The 21948-nt window shown below is 36.3% G+C and overlaps 1 protein-coding gene across 2 annotated transcripts in view; it reads right to left on the reverse strand.

Annotated features, from left to right (window-relative positions):
- Positions 1-374: 374 nt before the first annotated feature.
- The window catches only part of LOC121876075 (GA-binding protein subunit beta-1-like), a 29272-nt gene continuing 7698 nt past the window's right edge, over positions 375-21948 (reverse strand). For both annotated transcript variants that reach the window (XM_042380989.1, XM_042380990.1), the window contains exons 6-14: positions 21792-21889; positions 20473-20539; positions 19071-19208; positions 13714-13828; positions 9430-9504; positions 7568-7722; positions 5263-5536; positions 2557-2741; positions 375-725 (exon numbers count right to left, since the gene is read on the reverse strand). In XM_042380989.1, coding sequence (XP_042236923.1) covers positions 687-725; positions 2557-2741; positions 5263-5536; positions 7568-7722; positions 9430-9504; positions 13714-13828; positions 19071-19208; positions 20473-20539; positions 21792-21889 — 1146 coding nt within the window. In that variant the 3' untranslated portion in view covers positions 375-686. The remainder of the gene's footprint in view (positions 726-2556; positions 2742-5262; positions 5537-7567; positions 7723-9429; positions 9505-13713; positions 13829-19070; positions 19209-20472; positions 20540-21791; positions 21890-21948) is intronic.

Genomic DNA, 21948 nt, shown 5'->3' on the forward strand with positions numbered 1-21948 from the left:
TCGAAATCACAAAATGGTTGTCTCTGGAATTCGTCATACCACATCTGCCCCCACTTCAACCTATCATGGTCCCCCTGATACTGGGGATAAAGAAAATAAATGACCAAACATTCTGAGGCATTCAGCAGTTGGTAGGTGGAACTTTACAAATTGCACTGCCATATAGAACCTAACAATGTGAAACTTAAATCCATACCACCAAAATACTTTAGATTGTCGATTTATGTAACCTAAACATATTGGAGTGTTTGCCTGCCATAGCTAATTTTGCAGGAAGGTTTCATCAAAGAAAACAGGAAGATTTTGTCACAGCAATTGGGAAGATTTTGTCAAAGGTAGGTAGGTATAGTACATGCATAAAATAAAACTTTCCATTCATGTTCTATAAATATATTTGTTTTAATATAAATCATTACTGCATGTGTAAATACAGGTCACAATACATGAACAATATCGTAATCACTTATTTGTGAATGAATGAGTCAATTGAAATATAACATTGTACTGTACATCTAAATTTTCTTAGTCATGAACTTATTTGGCATTTTTAATAAGTCTGAATATTAATATAGCCATCCTACTATACATAGCAGAAAAAGAATTGTCCAGTTAACTTATACTTATAAAGTAAACAGTAGACAAACTGTTGACTTGGTGCCAAACAGGATTAATAATGATGTTTTTTGTTATAGATGATTCACATTTGGCAGGTCTACACTCAGCACCTGTGAAGTAGAAACAGCATTAACAACAACCACAAGCATTTACCTCAAAAGTTGTATGCCTGAACAAAATGGCTCATACAAATACCATTCTTAAATGTACTGTACTACTGCATATTTAACCATGCATAACTTTATTTGCACAAAATTCATGTCTTGGTCAAATTGCCTTACTGTTTACCATTTTCGTGTACCGGCACCATCTCAGCACTCAGAAAACTGTATAGTCTATATTTATGTTGAAATATATAACTGCATAGTTTATAAACATGTGTTTCCAATTGTATACCAGTATGACAACTTTACTAAATAATAATTATTATTATAGGCAAACAAAGTGTGCACACATAATTGGTCAAAGGTTCATAAATAAGAAGTTAGTGAAACTTTTGATATATCATTTACAAAACATAGTCCTCTATAATACTGAATATGAGTCTATTCACAAGAGTAGCGTGGGTCAGCACTCCAGACAGTAGTCTTTGTACAGTTCTTCATATTTCTCTGTCGTGAACTCCTCACACACACTCTGACCTTTACTTCAGATTTCCCCTCAACTCCTTCTCACTCACTCAAAGTAATTCATATACACCATCAGTTATTCTTAACACATTTTACTTTATTAGTTACTTCCCAAATTAAATGGAGTTCCTACCTGTAATCCTATGAAACAAAAACAAGGGTATGCAGAGTTAATGAATGTGGGAAAATCTGGTGGAGAAAACAAAAAGTTAAGCATGTACTTTCACACACAAAAGTCCTTTTGTCTCTCCTCCTGAACCACAAACCTCAAAATTCAGACTCATGAACCCAAAGTAATGGACATTGATGCATTATTCAATCTATAAATAATGCGGAATCATTAGTCTGAATTTCAGGGTTCGTAGTTCAGGAGAAGACGCAACAAAACTTTTGTGGGCGACTTGTACAGTGTCTGCAAAAAATATTGATCCCTGTAACATTCTTACACGGCTTTTAATTCATAAGTTAAGAATAATATTAAACACAATGAAAAGAAATGCAAAAATTTATATTACTGTACATTATTTAATATTTTATCATTGTTCCCCTATGACTTTAACAACATTTGAAGTCACTGTGGCATGGAATCAGTGAGTGTTTGTAAATAATATTAACCACCTGGGCACAAGGGGTCTCTCTGTACTGAATAAAATCATCTGGCATTAGCCAAATAAAATATTAAAAGTGGCATCCTGTGGTAAAAAGGATAACAGATCTCCCCTGTCCAGACCCGTGTGATCTCTTCCTGCATGTAAGGTACTGATGATGTATTCAGTGTTGACAGCTTGTTCTTTATTTGATTCCATACATTCTCTATTGGGTTGAGATCTGATGAGTCCCTTGGCCACATTTTCACCAAACAGGGTAAGGAAGTGAGCCTTTTTCTCACCTGAAATGTTCTAGGAACACATGGTGACCATTCTGAGATAAAAAAATTGGTGGTGTGTTTTATTGTCATTAGAATATAGGATACAGCTAAACACACTGGCTGTGCAGGAATATTATGCATACCGGCCCAAGGCACAAATGAGTTGACAAACAAAAATTGTTGTGTAATTCAATTTGGTGAGCAGTATCGGGCTGTAATTTGAGCGTAAAAATATGTCTAATTATGTAATCGAGATCAATATTTTCAGCGAACACTTTAGTTAATATAATATGTGGAAAGGTCTTTTGCCTAGAATATTCTTATTCTTCAAATTAAATGATACTTGGATAATCATTAATATAAACGAGAATTATTTTGAAATTTTCGTTGTCCAAAAAATCACTCCTCCTTTGCACCACAATAATATCTGTGTCTAGTACAAACCTCTCCTGACACTTTTGCGACTGCTTGGTTTAGACCTGAGCTTCCTTGACCCACTCTTGTGACCAGTTGCATGACCTTTTGCCGTTTGGTTGCCGGTGGACTCTGGTTCTTGTTTATCTCATTCAAATGTTCTTCATCTGCACTTGCTGGTAATACTTGCAATATGATTGGGCCATTGGTACCACCTGGAAAAACAATGCATACTTTTAGAATCAAGGATAGTAGCTAAGTTCCTTTAAGTAGAGCTATTGTGTACAGAAAAACCAATGATAGCTGTATCAAATTTGCCCGAATAGATGATGAATCTTGAATTTAGAAGGAAGTGTTGAAAAAAAATATCTCCATGAATGCATGAGGAATTCCATGTGATGGTGATGAAAGCACTTAATTGAATTTTCTACTATATGTGCATGAAAGTTTTAAAAACGTGAAAAATTTCAAATATTTCTAAATTTTGAAGTCATTTTTTGCAGAAGCATTATTATGAGGAAAGAATAAAGTGTCAAAATTGCACAAATAATAATAACAACAGTAAACAAATTGGGTAATATTTTTCATCAGTGCTTCCTGAACTTTACAACTTAACAGACCAGCAGTGTGTGAAAGCAATTCTGTGCACCGGTAATTGTAAATATTTTGTATTTACAAAGTCAATATGCAGTAGATATTCAGTATGTGAGACTGGGACAAATAATTACAGTGGAATGTCATTTTGCAATAAATCACTCAATAACTTATAACATTTATGTCAGTTCATCAAAGAGGCTGCACTGTGATATTATGTACAAATGTGGACAAAATTCCCTGGACACTTGGCAGTACTTGGCATATCAGTAACTGAGGATTAGTAGGCGAGGGGATTAGAATTATAACATAATTTTTCAGGTTTTTCTTTGTGATTCGGACGTGTAAAATGAAAATTAATCATACATTTGACCGAGAAATAGTAGTCATATACTGCCAAGTATTCAAGGAATTTTGTCTGCAACTGTAAAGGTGAATGTGCGATTTTTTCCAAGGATAAAGAATTTGTCTCAGTGCCCGGAAATCTCTCAAACTCAGAAACACTCTGCATCAATTATTCTGGCTAATGGAGAAATTACTGAACAGTATTTCATATCTGTGCCTTTGAAATTCGTGGAAGGCAATAAAATATTAAATATTAATATGTATGGTACTGTACAATACAGAAATTTGAAATATCTACTAGCAGGCGACATGTTTTTGTCAACTAATCAACTGTCTTTGTTTAATATATATTTATTAAACCTTCAAAAACTTATTTAATGAAACATACAGTATCAAAATTATTTAATGCTTCTCTAAGATAGGAAACATAAAGTCATTTGATGTTATTGCATTTAAGGCAGTGAGGATATGTTACAGTACTGTAGGTACACTTACCAGCAAAAGTCCTCCCACAGCCCTGTGTAGCAGGGCTGTGGGAGGACTTTTGCTGGTAACTGTACATTAGACAAATTACCAGAGGAACAGAATAAAGTAAACTATCCTTAAGACACCACTTTTTGTCAATTTAACACTAATGCCATTATTTCAAAACACCTTTTAACATATTATAACTCAACTTGAGTCTGAACAACTGCTTTCTGTTGCAGTATCTGCTGAAAGTGTTCATGCATCTGAACCATACAATAGTCCTTGCCATTGCTATAAAGCCTTTCTGCAGCCTTTTTTCTCAAACTGAAGTTAATGTCTCTTCTCATTGGGTCTTCTAGATTATTAAATGCTGTTTTTGCTTGCCCTATTCTTGGTTTGATTTCTTTCATACATCTACCATCACAGCTCATGTTACTTCCTAAATACAAAATATTTTCCACTTATTCAAATTTCTTGTTGCTGACTATAATTTCTATTTTAGAATTTATTTCCAATTTGGAAACAACCATTACTTTCATATTTACAACATTAACTCTTAAACCATATTTGTCACCATTTTCTACTAATCTGTTAATGAATTTTTTAATGCCTCTGCATTATCTGCGATAAAAGCAATATCATCAATATAGCGCATATTTGATATTACTTTACCATTGAGTTTTAGTCCTTTATTATCATTTATAAATTCTCTCATTACAAATTCTGAATATATGAGTACAAGGGGTCGCTGGGTTATGAACGGGTTCCGTTCCTGAGGACGTTCTCAAGTAAAAAATGTATTTAAGTCGAACCACATACCTTATGTGCATACCGTACTTACTGAACAATGTTTAAAATCCCACTATATCATAGCCTAAAACCTCATATACATTTAAAATCACTTAATTTAAGAGGAAAGAAGAACTAGAATGACAAAATACTGTACAGTAAATGAAAGTAAAAAATAAATCTGGTACTGTAAATAAAATGCTGTGAGTCAGGGACCCCCTGTATTACTGTATACAATGTTGGAAGTAGAACACAGCCTGGTCTTACCCCCCGTCTATCTGTGAACCAATTAGTGAGTTCATTATTTACAAACACTGCAGCCTCCTGTTGCCAGTAAAAATTCTTTAAAATTTTTATATCTCCTTCATTAATGTCGATTTTTTTCCAAGATCTCTATAAGTTTATTGCACTTTACCTTATCAAAATCTTTTTAAAAATCAACAAAGCATATGTACAAATTTCTTTGGCCTCAAAAGTCCTTTCACTCAAAATTCATTTACACAGATATATAAAAAAAGACTATCATCTATTTCTCATCACCTGTAAGTGCAGCATATTGCTCTGAAGTTAGTGTTATAACCTGAGTCACTTGCTGGACTTCCTCTCCATCATCATCATCCACACTTTCTATTGATGAAGAGGGTAAAAGAGCCGGCAAGCATGAAGATGACTGCACCGTCACGTGTGAGGATGATGTTTTGTCTCTTCTTTTAGCATTTGTGATGCTATTACTTGATTTTTTGTTGGTTTTGTCTTGATCAATACCTGAGGGGGGTTCTTGTAGCAGTGGATTACTTGGTAACAAAGGCAGCTCCTATAAGAGAGAATCAAACAGTACAGCTTTGAGCTCAAAGAAGGGAGGTACAAACAAATCCAACATACAGTAAATAAATTCTGCAATTAAGACCAAAAAAACTAAATTTTGAGATGAGAGCTTTTCCCCCTCACATTCTTTGACTGAACTGTCTCTAGCCCAATTCAGTCTAAAAAACCCAGATGAAAAATTACCAAAAATCTAAGATAAATGATCATGTCATGCACTATTCACCAAACTCAATCCATTTCTGGTTTAGTATAATCGATATGATGAACCTATTCTGGAGGCATTACGTAAAAATATTTATTTTCGCATCTCCACTACAAAAGTCAGTGCTGTCCCAACTGACATTCACCTCACAACTTCTTGATTCACTAAACTCTGCCAATCTTTCCTAATTTACCAGTGGCGTCCCTTACAATTATGCGTACCTATGTACCATTTAGGGAACAATACTGCAGTGACACCCATACATGTTCTTGCACATTTAAAATTGCCTGTTGTTTGTTTTGGCTCAATATGGCAGCCAAACATTTCTATGGCAACCTACAGTGTTACCAGACAGTAAAATATGTATGGTAAGAGGAGGGTGTATGTTTTCTGTTCGAAGGAAGTCTGTGGCTCCAATGTTCTATTGACATGTACATTAGTAATATTCTTCTGTTAATTGAAGCAAGAGACAATAAAAAGGAACTGGTTTTAGAATGATTTGATTCAGAAGACAGTACCAAAGTAAGTTTCGTAATTTGAAAGTATTAAATTAATAAAACGAGCATCAAAATAAACAAAGCAAAAGTAGAAAAGATCATACAGCACGCCAGTTCCACTCCTTACTAGAGCAAGAGCAAATAATGCAAGTGATGTCTGGCTATGCACCTTTCAATAGTCTACAGTACTGCTCATCATGGTAAGTAAAATTGAAATGCAAATTTTTTGTATCATAACATTGTTAAATATGCATTTTTAGGAAAACAAATCTAAAGTGCATTTGGGATTATGTGTATTTAATTCATTCACTGCAATTTTAAAGGGTGACAGGGGCTCTCTGAAAGGAAGTGTAGTAATCCCTTGGGATAACGGACTAATTGGGGGAGAACCACGGTCGCTAAAGTAAAAAATCCGATTGTCTGATAATCCCTCGATAAGACATAAGCAATCCATTAACCAGAGGGAAATTCTGAGATGCTGTGCCGGATATGAATTGCTACAAAATTTCACCACCGTTGCATACGAATAAGTCACAGGGCTCTCCTTTTCGGCAAAATGCCAGTTGCAACATTCTTTACACATCACAGATTCTCAGTGGAATAATTTCCACAATGTCAATGGGTATCCTTACAGAACCATTGTTGTATACCTGCACTGTCTCGGCACATAAGAAACTAAATACAGAACTCCCACGGTCTACGTGCACTGTATACACTATCTACATTTTATCTACCAGTATAATTTAAATACATTCCTATACTGCACTACAACTGTAAACCTAAATAAGAATTATACTGAATAAATATAATTATTATAACTAGTATTATTATTATTTCGTAAAATCAAATTTTTCAGCTCATTATATATTTAAATACCAATCACATAAGTGTAGGTTCTAAAGCCTGCAGATTCAAATGTATGCATTTGCTAATATAGTTGCTCAATCCAAATGTATGATTTAAAAATAAATAAATAAAATAAAAATAACCTATAAAATTATCCAATCCTGTAGGTGAGGCACATAGAAGAGCAAGGACGTATTTCTTAAAATCTTTTATCAGCTCATTTTTCAGGCTGTACTACGTGATTTCTGCCCTTGTTTTCTAATAGGGATTGCTTAACACATTACCTGACATCATTACCGGTACCTGAAAGAGGAATGCTAAGGCTATGGACTGACATTACAAAGGGGAAATTGAACAAACCAGGGATGCACCACTGTTATACTATATGCCTCATACTCGTATGTATCCAAAACACATCTCAATAACCTCATCCATCCATACATCAAAATACAAAATGACACATGAATCAACACACTTGCTTTATGAACTTTAAAGCCTGCCGTCCCGCCTCAGTAAGATGGAGAGTCTGTCCGTGAGCTACAGCAGACGTCACTAAAGTTGATGCATCATCAATGGGTAGCAGGGCAGCCTGAGCTTTCAATAACTCTAATGCAGCTGCACTCGACATATCTGTAAAATTGGTTGAAAGGAGAAAATTAATTAATAAAAGGAGTCTGAAATTGTAAACATGCACTGTACAGTCACAAAAAAAGTACTGTTGCCTCTCTTGCTGCTCCAGGTTCAGACTCGTGAACCCAAAGCAGTAGACACATACAATATTCTGTCCATGGATGCTTTGGTTCCACATGTCTAAATCACAGGATTCATGGAGCAGTAGGAGAGGTGACAAGGCTTCTGTTCATGACTGTACAAGTACAAGATTTTGTTTAAAGCACTTAAATATTCATTAAAGCATGTTCTACTATTCACTGTTTTAGATTTAGTGCCACTTTCAAGATGTTGCATACTGAATGAAGTGTTTCTTTATACTTAAAGCTAAGTCTTCTTTCAGTCTATCAAGGTATTGTATTGCTTTGAGTTACAGAATCCTGAGTTAAGCACTTGCGTATGGGGTCCCTTCTGTGTTGAACAAAATCATCTGACCAAATAAAATATCAAAAGTGGCATCCCTATAGTGAAGGGGTTAGTGGAGACAGTCTACTATCCCTTTGTGTATGAGGTCCCTTCTCTCCTAAATAAAATCGTCTGATGTTAGCCAAATAATATATCAAAAGTGGCGTCCCTGTAGTGATGAACAGAAAGTTGAGACAGACTGCTGGTATATTAAATGCCTCATAATATGTGGTGGCAAGATGGGGAGAGAATAGTCTTGTATGCCATCTTCTACACACTCTGTAAGAGTCCTTGTTATGTAGCAGTTAAGGAAGAAGACCAGGCAGGGGAATCTTAGGTGAATTTAGGAAGAAGAATGTTGTGTAAGCATTAACGAGCTAAAATGCAGAAAGGGACTTAAGATCATGGAGGATGTAGAGACGATAGTTGGAAGATTTGACAGTTGTACTGATGTGAACTTTCCAGTTAAGTTTGTTATCAAGAGTGTTGCTGAGGAGTTTGGTGGAATCCACAACCTGGAAGGTGTTGGGGGCCTAGTGTGATGGAGGAAGGTGGGACATGTTCGGAAGAGGGGTTTTGGTATGGTTGATGGTGACATGGTTGGCACTTGGAAATTTTTAAATATATTCTTCAGGGTTCTGTAGTCAGGAGCCGAGCTATATAACTGATGCAAAACATGGAGTCATTGGGATATTTTCAACATGCAGGAATATCTTACAGGGCATGTTTGATGAGAATGAGAAAGCAGAGCAATCCCACCCTAATGCTTTGAGGGCACTGCAGGCAAGTAACTGAAAGGTGGTGACAGCCCCTAGGAAGTGTACAGCTTGGCATCAGTCACTAAGAAAGTCTGTTAGCCATGGTATGAGACTTCTCTGAAACCCTAGATCAATGGTTTTGTTGATCATTCTGTTGTGAATGACTAAGTCAGAAGTTTTGGTGAAATGTATAAAGGTGAAAGTCACAAAAGTCTTATGTTTTTCAAGATTGTGATATATGAAATTTAATAAAAGCTGACAAGACAATGGTTAGTAGAGGTTTTCACATTCCCAAATTGCTAAAGGTTTAAGGCACCTGCCATATTGGCATACATCCAGTCAAGTACATAGTAATGGAAAGTGCGTGGAATATGCTCGATGTAAAGCGAGTCATATGCACTAATAGATGAGACATAATAATGAAAGGAGGCAGCTCGGACCAATGTTAAATGAAGACATATACAAGTTTCAATGTCCTGAAAAAAATACACCTTCTTTGCCTTACCTACAGTATTCTCTGTTCCTCTCGATGTAGCTTGTGCTAGTTCAGCCAATGTTGCAAGTACAGAGATGTTTTGATCTAAAAAAGAGAGCGAGAGAAAAGAGAATATCAATTCCATATTATGTATTAACATACAGGTATCTCTCACTATACGAATGGGTTAGGTTCCTGATAAACCATGCATGAAGTGAATTTTCTTTAGAGAATAAAAGAACATACAGGAAACATAGGGTCCGGTTCCCCAATGACAAGAAAACCCCTATATCATACCCAAAAAAAACACGAAATCAGTTCACGAACAACAAAAAACCTAACCAATGATAAATTGATAAATAGTACACAACTATATACTGTAATTTACTACCTAACACATTAAAAACATTAATAAAATACTATCTAGATGAAAATATGTAGCTAAAACCATTAAGGAAAAGCTAAATAAAAGTTTAACACAGCCACCAGTGATGCCATTTGCATAAATGCTGGCTGCTTCAGGAGCGGCTGCCGTCAAGTGTCGCCATAGCAACCAGCTCGGCCGCCTCTGTAGATCCGCAACACTCCCTCCCCTGCTCTTACACACAAAGAAATGTTTATTGCCTTTATGTTTTTTATCTTATGATAGTTATCTCACTTTTTTGGCACATTATACATATAGGACTGTGTATGCATGTAACTAAGTAAAAAAAAAAAGTGAAGAAAGTTAAGTTTATCTGAAATAAAGAACTGAATAATAATCATAATAACATAACTCCCCCCAGCATATTCTGCTACCTCTTGCTGACCTTATGATAATCATTTGTTTTATTTTATTTTATTTTTGCACATTCTGTAGGTAGGATTGTGGAAGCATGTAACTGAATAAAAAAAAAGTATATAAAGAAAGTTATGTTTACACAGTACCATATACCCGAAATTACAAGAAGAAAAATAACCATAAGTCCTCCCTCAGCGTGATAGGGAGAGCACTAGGAGGATGTGGCCGCCCCAGCTGTCTCCCAGGGGCATGCGATTTGAATTTTTGCTGGGACCCAAACTCATATAAGCGGTGAAAGCTTTGTAACACAAAAAGTGATGTCAATTTAGGAAATTCATATAAGCGAAGTTTCTTATCTCAAATTGTCATGGGTTACGTTAGGCTTACTCACGCAACCAACTCCAAAGTTTATTTTATTAGAGATAAGGCACCCGGCGAGCCAAGACAACGACATATTTTTTCCATTAGTGGTATATTAGCCAGTCTATAGGGGGAGGCCTCCGAGACAGTGTTGTACTGTTCATCGCCTCACGCTCCAAGCCCACATTTTTTAGTAGTATCCCCTAGGCCATGGGTTAGTTAAGACATCGTCCCCACCCTCTCCCCCCTGAAGGGAACGGGACACCACACAGAGTCCTCTATCACTACCCTGTCCTGTGGACTGTCAGTGACACGAGACAAGTGTGCTAACCTAGGTTGTTATCTCCGTGAAAAAATCACGTGTGGATGCCTGGTTGCGATGAGAGCAATCCAGGCTGGCCTATCATACCTACAGTAAATGGTTAATCAAGTCACGCCTACAGAGCTCTCCTGCACGACACCAGTCTACAGTAACCGTGATCGACACGAGATTAAGTGTGATAACCTAGGTTTGTATTCCCAGTGGAAAAATCACGTGTGGAAGCCTGGTTGTGACCAAAGCAATCCAGGCTGGCCAATTGAGCCTAAGTGGTTAATCAAGTCACGCTTACCAGTTCTCCTTGCCGCGACAACCGTCTACACTGACTGTCAGTGACGCGAGATTATGTGTGGTAACCCAAGGGTACTTTTTTGTTGTTATTTCCCGTGGAAGGAAGTTCTTGTGTGGAAGCCTGGTTGCAACAAGAGCAATCCAGGCTGGCAGTAAATGTATCACTTGAAGAATTAAAGCTCTGTTAAGTCATACCCATTGTAGAGTAATCACATATGTCCCCAAGTTGAAAAGTCCCTCTTTAGAAGATTAATTTTATTACAGCGTGAATGTGAGTGACTCATATATCCATGCAAATTGTAAATCATTGTATGGAAGCTTGCCAAATAAACGTAAGTGCAATTATCTGCCCGTATCTGTGATCCTATCTTATTATTACTGGAGGTAATGACTGATTGGTTATGAAAAAGTATAACCAATAACTTAGATGGATGTTAAAAATTAATGGAACTCATTAAATCATCATTTATCAAGTGTAAATCATGGAATGTCGGGTGGTGGAGTAAATTTCTGCGTAGATACACCATAATCTCCTGTAAGTAACCAGTGTGAAGGAATCGAACTCTACGGTAAGAAATAAAAGAAACACAATATAATATAATCTTTATATAACATCCACACCTAAAAAATTAAATCCATGACACAAATGATTCTATCTCAAGGGATACCTGAAGTTTGTTAGATGGAGGTGTCATATCTAACAGACTTTCCCCTCTATAAAGTAATTGAAATGGAAGTTTAACATCTAACGGAACAAAGTAATTGAAATGGAAGTTTAACATCTAACGGAACCTTGAGCTACCGGACTTCCCTCCCCATGAAGTCCGTTATATGGAGGTTCTATTGCATGAATGGTTTAAGGACAGTCATAGTGAGGGTCAAGAATTCTCTTTTAGGACTAATGAGCATAACAAAAAAAGCCAAGAAATTTTTTTTATCGGTGAATGATTATAAAATTTATCAAAAAGCCATGTTACTTTACCAGGTAGCTAAATGGCTTCTTTAGACAGGCATAATATTCAAAACCTAGTTGTTTCAGCGCTGGGTTGTTGGGGAACGTGTTATGTCAACATTGGAGCAGTGATGTCATGTGTGTCGGAGCACCCAGAGAAGGGTAAGCACTAGTAATTACTATGATAAACAATAAAATTTATACATAGCATATCATATAAAATACAATAGCACATATTTTACATAAAAAAATTGCTCCTTCCACACTAAACCATTCTCTAACTGACATGATGCAAATTCTGAGACACGTGTGTGTGTGTGTGTGTGTGTGTGTGTGTCATCGTGGGGACTGGGGAGGTAGCAGGGCTAGCTGGCTAGTCAGCGACGCAGTTACAGCCCACTACCTCCATGCATACGTTCAACCCACACATATACACACCTATGATCTTCATTCTTCTTATTTCAAAGTTTTAAATTATACTGTATTTTTTATTTCTAAGCCACATTGGAGTATTGTAATGATTTTTCCATTACTTTTATAGTTTCCTTAAATGTAACAAAAGCAACATGCAATCTAACAGGCCACCTCATCCTTGGTTTTCCACTTCCCAGTGAGTCTAATTGTCACTAAACCAAATTTTGACCAAACGTAAAGTGATAACGGGTGTAAAAAATATTTATTGCTAAACCTAATTAACAATAAGTGCAAAAATGTTAAATGAGGGATACCTGTAAGGTAATTTTAGTACCAATTAGTTAATTACTGTACTGAAAAAATAAATACTAGAAGAATCGCCAATACAGGCATCCCTCGCTATTCAAACTTTCACTCTATGAATCGGATGGTTTTCAAGGAATCTAACCCATTCGTATAGTGAGGGATACCTTATATACCCTTGGAACTGACCACTGTAGCATCATTGGCAGCCAGGACTCAAGCCAAAGCACTGTTCAAACAGATCTCTTTTCCTGTACTATTTTCTCTTTATGTTTAAGGTTGCAGTTAGTAGCTAGCCATTCAAGAGTTTGATGACAGTACTTATAAGTAAAGAGGTGTTAGTGTTACAGGGGTAACACACATTTTTCACCAATATGTCAAGGGTTCAAATCCTGCTTGGCCCAGATATATTTGCCCCTCACTACTAAAAATCACAGGTTTCCTCCAGGTACAGTACTGTACCCCAGTTTCCCTCTGTATTAACACTGGACAGCCCAACTGCTTGAATGGCTAATAAGTGGTCAAATGATAATTTTTTTTTTAATTACTTCCTAAACCACAAATGATAGAGTAGACAGCCATCAAAGAGGAATTTTGGCTATGGAAACCATCTTTGTGTACTACTGTATACTTATTTTACTTATACTGTCACAGCCTTTTCTATGAAAGCAACCCCAACATAATGGAGGCCATCATACAGTACTGTTTTTGCCCTTCCACACATTGAAGAAATTTATAAAATACTTAAGACAAAAGCTATGTGGTGGAGGGTTCAAGTGTTCGGTTTTGAAGATTGGTAACTTACTAATTGTACAGTACAGTATTTCATAATAAAAACAATTGTTTTAGTACTGGGTATTTGCTAAAAGTAGAGAAAGAGTAATGAAGACTTACCATCTGTGTCATCTGCCATGATAGAATGAGGTAATTCACTGTCAACTGACGAAATGTCTTCTCCCTCTTTGCAACTTTGACTGCTCTCTTTGGTACTTTGACTATTTTCACAAACCTATAAAAACAATTCTGAATCAACAAATATATATAATATATATAAATCCACTGAATTAGTATTCTCAACTTAAAACACCACTTTTTGCTACCCCAGACTGATAATTCGGTACAGTGCAATTCCTTTTATCTGAATTCCAAGTATCCAAATCTTCCAGGTATGCGAACATTGTTCCCTTTTATCCCGTTCAGTAAATATTCTAATTTAGTCCAATAATCCAAATGCAACTGAAGTAATTCATTCACGTGTCTGCCACCAGTGCACTGTAACCCGCTTTGTTTTCAAGAGTGCTCGGCTTTTTGGTTGGTGGAAGGTGTTTGCTCTAATTTTATGCCATGATAAACAATAAAATTGATACATAGCATATCATAAAATACAATAGAACATATTTTATGTAAAAAAAATGGCTCCTTCCACATTCAAACTATCCTCTGGGTGATGTGATACAGTTCAGCCGGCCAGTCACCCAGTTGACTCTAAAACGTGTGTGTGTGTATGTCGTGACGTCACATCGGAGGGAAGGAGCATGGTCCAGATGGGTGGGGATTTGGCGACACAGTTACAGTTCTCTGCCTCCACAAGTCCACACATATGTTCACTTTCCACATATACATACCAATACTTTTCATTTTTTTTATCTCATAGTTTTATATTATACAGTATTTTCTTTATTTCTAAGTCACATTAGAGTACAGTATTGTAATGGCTATTCCACAACTTCTATAGCTTCATTACAAGTACATGTAACAATGGACTCATGCCATCTCACAGGCCACCTCATCCTCAGTTTTTTCCCTTCAAAGTGAGTCAAGCTATCACTCAACCGAATTTTGACCTAACAAAATTATTACATCTTTTTGTAGGCATGTCCAGGTTTCTGAACTTTTCAGGTATCCGAACCACCAATGGTCCCGAGGAGTTTGGACAAAAGGAATTACACTGTAATATGGTACAGATTATTCTCTCAACTAAGGCTGGACATTAATGAGTTCCATGGTGTCTTGAGCACCTAAATTCAAATGTATGGGACACAAACAAATTAAACAGATGGGATACAGGTCATTGACTTGGGTAACCCAAAAAGTTTAATCCATTCACTACAGGAATGCTGCTTTTTATTCTGTATTTTGTTAGGCTAATGCCAGACAATTTTATTCAGCACATAAAGGTAAGAGTAGACATCTTCACTAACTCTTTACTACAGGGATGCCACTTTAGATATTTCATCTAACTAATTCCAGGTGATTTTATTCAGTGCAGAGAGGACTCCACACATGACAGGTAAAATGGATTTTAAAATCTGAATTATTTATTTAAGCACATGTTGTTCAACTGCATATCTGTGCACTTATTGTCATTTTTCACACAATGATGTTTCTTAAAAATCACAGAAAAAGTTCATGCTCTGTTTGAAAGTACAGCTCTCCAAACTAGCCGATACAATACACCATATATGTGAAAACCAACCAGCAGGGACCTCATTTTAGAGGCTGTATTAGCCTTATGATCATGACTGATACCATGATTTGTTTTAAAAAAAATTATCTAATCTTTGACAATTTATCCCATTCACAAATTCTACCTAACCTGGGCCAGTGGTTCCTCATCATATCTCAAATTTTGGTATAAAAAAAAATTCAACTAATTTGGTTCACTTCATGATAAATTGAGTCAAATTATTATGAGAAAGGGGATAAAAAAGGTGAGGTGAGCTCATAAGTCATTATCATCTTCCCCAAAGAGAACTTTCTAATTACCTTAAAAGTTTTACTTGTACAACAGGGTATTGCTTTAGAATGGCTATAGCTAGCACTTAAGTCTCCTGACCCAATAGTTGCTGTTTCAAGGTCTATAACTGCCAATGAGAGGGGTGCCCCCAGTTAACTCGGCTGCAGTTCAAGATTAGAGAGGTATTAAGAGTGTAGCTACAGCTATGCTATCTACTTCAGTAACAAAGCTGAATCCTTAGTGTGGCATGTTCAAATTGGGTCATCAGGCCTATAAGACTCATTTCCACTTTCACCTATACAGTAATACCTTGCAAATAAGTACAGTGCTGTGCATGATGCAGTATGTATACCCATGATAAGCATTAAGAATGGTGAATGAATGTTGAATGTTATAACAGCTGTGTGACCATTTATCCAGTGCCCTAGTATCTGGAACACTCTGAAAACCAGCTATGTTCTGAAACACTTAAAATGAGCACTAAGTAATTCCTGGGCCAAAAGGGAAAATTTTCAACTGTTCCTCACCTGTGAGCTATATATTATGTTATGGTTATTTGTCAACTCATATTTTGGGTAAATATAAGTAATTTTCTTCTTTTTTTCTTATTCAGTTTCATGCACACACAATCCTACTTACAGAAAGTATAAAAAAATAAAAGCAATAATCATCATGAGGTATAAAGTTTTAAGTATCTCCAGGTTGTTTGATTGACTGTGGAAATAACATCCATGGCGACCCAGCAGCTTCGGTCCTATGCTGCCGAATTAAACTAAAAACTTAGGAAGGCTAAAAACAAATAATGCAAGGCAAAAATATAAATAATTAATAGAATAGAACTTTCATAAAAACTATTTAAATGCTAATAGATAAAACTCAAAGCTTCTTCCACAAAGGTGAGAACGTCCCCTCCCACGGAACCTGCCCCCCCCCACCCCTAGCACCAAAGAGAGAAGGTAAAACCCGTCTCCCCCGGCACTCTGAGAGGTGCTTACAACGATCTCTAAGACTGGGACACTCCACCTGGAGGTGTTGAACGGTCAATAAGGCTAGGCAGTCATCACAATGGGGAAGGGACACCCTATCTATCAAAACATTATGAGTCGGCCATGTGTGGCCAATGCTGAGGTGGGCCAAAGCAGTGTCCCAGTGGCGTGACAGTCCCTGATATCCCCAGGCACCCAAATGCTAAGGAGCTTATTTGCTTGGGTATCTCCTTCCACTGTGAAACAATGTGGCAAAAGTGTGGAGAGGTCTGAGGGTCCACAGCACAGAGCACCATTGCTGGTGATAAGAAGCGAGGCATGGGGTGCATTGTTAAGGCAAGCATTGAGACTGTGACACAATGTAATATACACTGACTTTGAATCATTTTTGTTCCTTTTCTGCTTTCATTATTACTATTTATATGTTTTAGATATTACTGTTTATATTGTATGCCTAAAATTTTAAGTTTTCATGTTACAGTAAACAGTTAAAGCTACTTTTAGGGGTGAATCTAGTGATATGAACCGAAGCTTCACAGCCAGTTTTCATGACGTCACAGGAGAAGGAGCATGTTATGTAGTACTGTATCATCATACAATATTTACAGAGGGTTTACTGTCCATTTAGTACAGTTCAGAGTGTATAACTCTTTGCCCTAACAGTTTGGTGGGCCAATGACAAATATTTTGTCCTCCCAAAAACTCCTGTTAGCGTTACGATGGCAAAAATATTGTCATCAACTTCAAAAGCTCACCAAAAATCTATTTATTGCTTGATTTTCATGGTAGAAGTCTCAAAATACATGTCATTGTCTTCCCATTTACACTTTATAATGGTGGTGGATGTGAGGTGTCGAGCTAACTGCTCTGTGGGCCTGCAAGCATCAGTGTGTCCCAAGGATTTACAGCGCAAACACTACCCACTCCTTTGCAATGTTCACTTGTATTTTCATATGTTGGTGTTAGATTCAACTTCATATGTATAATACAGTAGTATTGTAGAGCAATCATTTGGGAGGAATAAACATTTAAAAAATTATATATGCTGGAAAATAATTTCAGGAACAAAAACAAAATGCAAACATTTGCCCAATGATTGTCGTCAGCTGAACACACCCCTGTCTACCTTGGGTGGTGGCGGTGCGTGCCCTATGGAGCCCCAAAAGTGTTAATCAATGCATCTACCTGTACTGCCCACCCCGATGAAAGAATTTTACAATTTCCAAGAATGATGATTATAATACAGCAATACTGAAGTGTATAGCTCTTAAAATAATTTCCATTTCATGTAAAATTAATATTGTAGGCAGAGCAATATCCTTCTTAACCTCAATTACTCTATTATGTTTGGCTCCTTCCTAACCTCAAATATTATGTGTTTCATCTCGCCAATCACACTTCTGAAAATTTATCAAGCATTACACTCCTCAAATAATCCTCTTGTAGCCTCAAGTATGATAAGTATAAAACTTTTGTTTGTGTGGGATGAAATGCCATTTTCAATTTGCCAACATACTGTATTACTGTATACAGGAAAAATTCAAGAAAAGGCAAATGTGCTTGATAGCTTTTGGACTTGGTTTATGGCAAAATATCTCGGAAATTGTAAAGTTTAGATTTTAGGAAAATAAATTTTTATGTATCATAACTATAAATGAATCACTCCTGACTGCATTATGATTTTTAAATTTCAATGCGGTACATGGGTACAGTATGATGTCATAATTATCCGGGTAACATAAATGGGAAAAATAAAGATAATAGTTTACAAGCACACTGCCAAGCCTTGTCTCCTGTGACCCATGCCGAGATTTCCTTACAAAGTTTGATAAATCCATTTGTCAAACCCAATGTTTGGGATTCCCTCTTCAGATTTAATGCCCTGAATGTTGGAAAAAAATTGGGCGAATGAGTGACAAACTTAATGAAAGAGTAGCAGATATAATGCAACAGGTGCAGTCAGCAATATAGGGAGTAGAGAGAAAGAAAACCTGTCAATGGAATAAAGTATTGGGATAGTACAGGAATGGATGAAAGTGTGTCTGCTTTTGATTTTGGCTTTGCAGCATATAGGTACTCCTCGCCGTAAGAAAATTTGCTCTACGATTATTAAATTATACAAATATTCTAATCTTACACCTCTTTCTTACTATGTATATTCACGCTGTTCTCGCTTATACAAATAATGGTCCCTTAAGGCTATGTACCAAATTTATATTTTATTAATTTTCTGATGTGATAGGTACTAAATTACAGCAATTAGAAAGCTATTTTTTTAAGCAGATTTAAACTTTTTAGGTATAATATTGGGGTTTTCTTGTCACTGGGAAACCAAACCCTATTTTTCCCCATTTGTTATGTTATTAGTTATATGAATATTCACTAATTGAATAGTTTAAAAGAATCTATTTCATTCATATAGCAAGAGATACTTGTACCACAATGGGAAAAGGCTTGCAAAGAATGACAAAGATATGGTCCAAAGAAATACAGTACAGTACAGATGTCATAGAAAAAGACTTGTATACCTCTTCAACCAGCAGTTCCTCTGTGTGAACTTCTTCAGTTTTACACACAACAGGAATAGAGTCCAGATCATGTGTTATATCTAGAGAGATGGACTCCACAGCTACAGCTTCTTCCTCCTCCTTGCAGCAGATGCCTTTCTGAAATAAATTAGCAAATAAATAAACAAAATAATGAGCAAATAGGGGAAGGTCACTTAAGTACAGTATTTTATCTTTCTACCAACTAGTGCAATATATATCACAGCCAACACTATCCACCTAGTGCGATACATCACATCCACATCATCTCTACTAAACATCCAACCTCATTCCCACTAAACATCCACATCATATCCACTACACATCCACTTCATCTCACACCACTCATGTTTTCGTCATTTTTCTTTAAAATAATTTCACCACATGTTGATATTGCCTCATTGCTGTCCTTAATAATTACCATTAATATATATTACGCCATTTTGGAAACACTGAGCTGCATAATTTACAGCTCTACATTGGGCTTTGCGCTGCAAGATTGCATCTCTTTGTTAATTTTGAATTGTAACTTTTAAAGTGAGTCTTAGTCTTATTTATTAAAAATATAATGATTTGGCTTTGTGAATACTGTAGTATAAAGTAATTTGTAAGCATGAGATGGCCCACTTTATTTAAAATTCAAATAATAGATATACAGAAATATCTCCGTTAGCCGGAATCCTTCAAACCCGGAACTCTCCAATAGCCGGAATTATAATTTTTTCGGAAAATAGTTCCCAAAGTCGTAATTTTCTGGAAAATTCCGACTATGGGAAAGATTTTCTGAGGGGTACATTTTCCGGAAAATTCTGAGAAAATTTTCCCAATACCCAGAGAATTCAGGGGATAGGGGGATTTATTTTGGGGTTTAAAAGATTAAAATCAGGTGCATTCGGAAAATTCCGGGAATGGGGGATATTTTTCCAGATTCAAGGGTATGATGTAATGAGCAATTTCTGGAACTTCTGAGAATATTTTTCCGTTACCCGGAAAATTCCAGGAATGAGGGATTTTTTCCAGCTTTGAGAGATGAAATACAGTAATGTATCATTCTGGAACTTCCGAGAACATTTTTTCCATTACCGGGAAAATTCCCGGAAAAATATGGGCCGGAAGTGCTCTCCATCAATTGTTCCGGCTCATGGAGATTTCACTGTATCATATGATAACTGTGCGTCTGACAGTTCAGTTCAGGAGGGAGTGCAGCTCTGCAGCTTCCAAAGTAATAAAAAAACTAGTGGGATATCAGAGTGCTGTCATAGTTATACAGCTACTGTAGTGGGATATCAGAGCTTTCTATAAATAACACAGACCAGCACTTTATAAGGATGTTACAGATACATCCTCTGACTGTACTGCATTTTGTTAAATATGTTCAACTTACCTGCAGCAGTAGAACAATATTTTCATATCCATTTTCTACAGCCAAATGGAGAGGTGTTTTTGAAAATCTGAAAAAATAATGCCACTTAGACATTTTTAGTCTCATTGATTAAGGTAATCAATACCAAAATTCATAAATTATCTAATTGTTTTTATTCTACATTATAAGCCCAGATATTATAATGAGCATTGAATACTGACGAGGTAAAAAGTTTATATGGGGTCAACACTTAATTTTTTATTATTCTTTAAAACTGTTTTGGTCTTTATATCAATCAACCTTACTCCATTTCCAATTTAATAACAAGTTGGCTTAATTGTGCCAACTTGGGAGGCTTTCATTTTCAGTCTCCACATCCTTGAAGCCGCTCCCCATACCACTGAGGTACAGTAATACAGAGGCCCTCTTATACTTTATAGGAGAGTACATCTATCAATGCTCTGCCCCCAATCCCTTTGACTAAAGTAAATCATTACAAATGCCAATACTATACAGTTGGAGCTATGAGGAGGCATAGACTAATCTGATGTCCATCAAGAGATGTCAGATGACCTGTATATTTATGATATTTAACACGTGAAAAGTTATCTTAAAATCAGAAAGGATATGTTTAATACTCAGGGTGGTAATGCACTGTAAAAATCAGATGTGTTAGGATAAAAAATGAAAGACAGTCAAAAGAGAAAAGTAAAAACAAATCTTTGCTAACATATCTAGTCAACCACAACTGATTTAGGTTGAACATATTTGCTCTACTACAGAATCAGCTCATCAAGTGGGGCCTCTAGGAAGAAAATTCTGGTCTGCACACCTGACCTGCCTCAAGACTTGAACCTGCTCCTCAGTTACAACCAGAGTTACAGGGTCAATTAAACCCCCTTTTCCTGTCACCCCCATAACAAGAAATAAATACCCTGTAATACAATACTCTACTGTAATTTTAACCTATTATTTGCTGCTCTTTACTAGGATGTCACTCCAAGGTTTTGTACCAATTGTTCTGTACAAAATGCAGAGATATTCAGAAAAAATCTCTTTAGTTCACTGCCTGTGTTTCCTTTGCGACCATACAACCACTTGTCCAAATGAACCCTACTCATGAATCATGACTGAGATGGTTCAAATGTTAGGCTAATGTACAAAAACACAATTCACACCCTCCCCAAACAATTAACAAAACAAATTTTAAATGCAGCCAGTATGAACTACAATTCATTTAATCTAAATAAATACAGCTGGGTGAAAAATTACTTGTCTTAATTAAGTGGCTATAAAAGCATCATGCATAATCTGGACTTCATAATTCACATTTCACTTACTTGTTGGTAACATCAGTCTGGCCATAACTCTTTAGTAGCAATCGTACAATTTGGGTATGTCCTCTATCACAGGCCCAATGTAAAGGTGTCATTTTTAACTGCCAGAATAAAAACAAATAATTACTACATTATTCCACACTTCTTGTTAAAATATTAC

This window comes from Homarus americanus, unplaced genomic scaffold (assembly GCF_018991925.1).
Source record: "Homarus americanus isolate GMGI-L3 unplaced genomic scaffold, GMGI_Hamer_2.0 scaffold34921, whole genome shotgun sequence".
NCBI lineage: Eukaryota > Metazoa > Arthropoda > Malacostraca > Decapoda > Nephropidae > Homarus > Homarus americanus.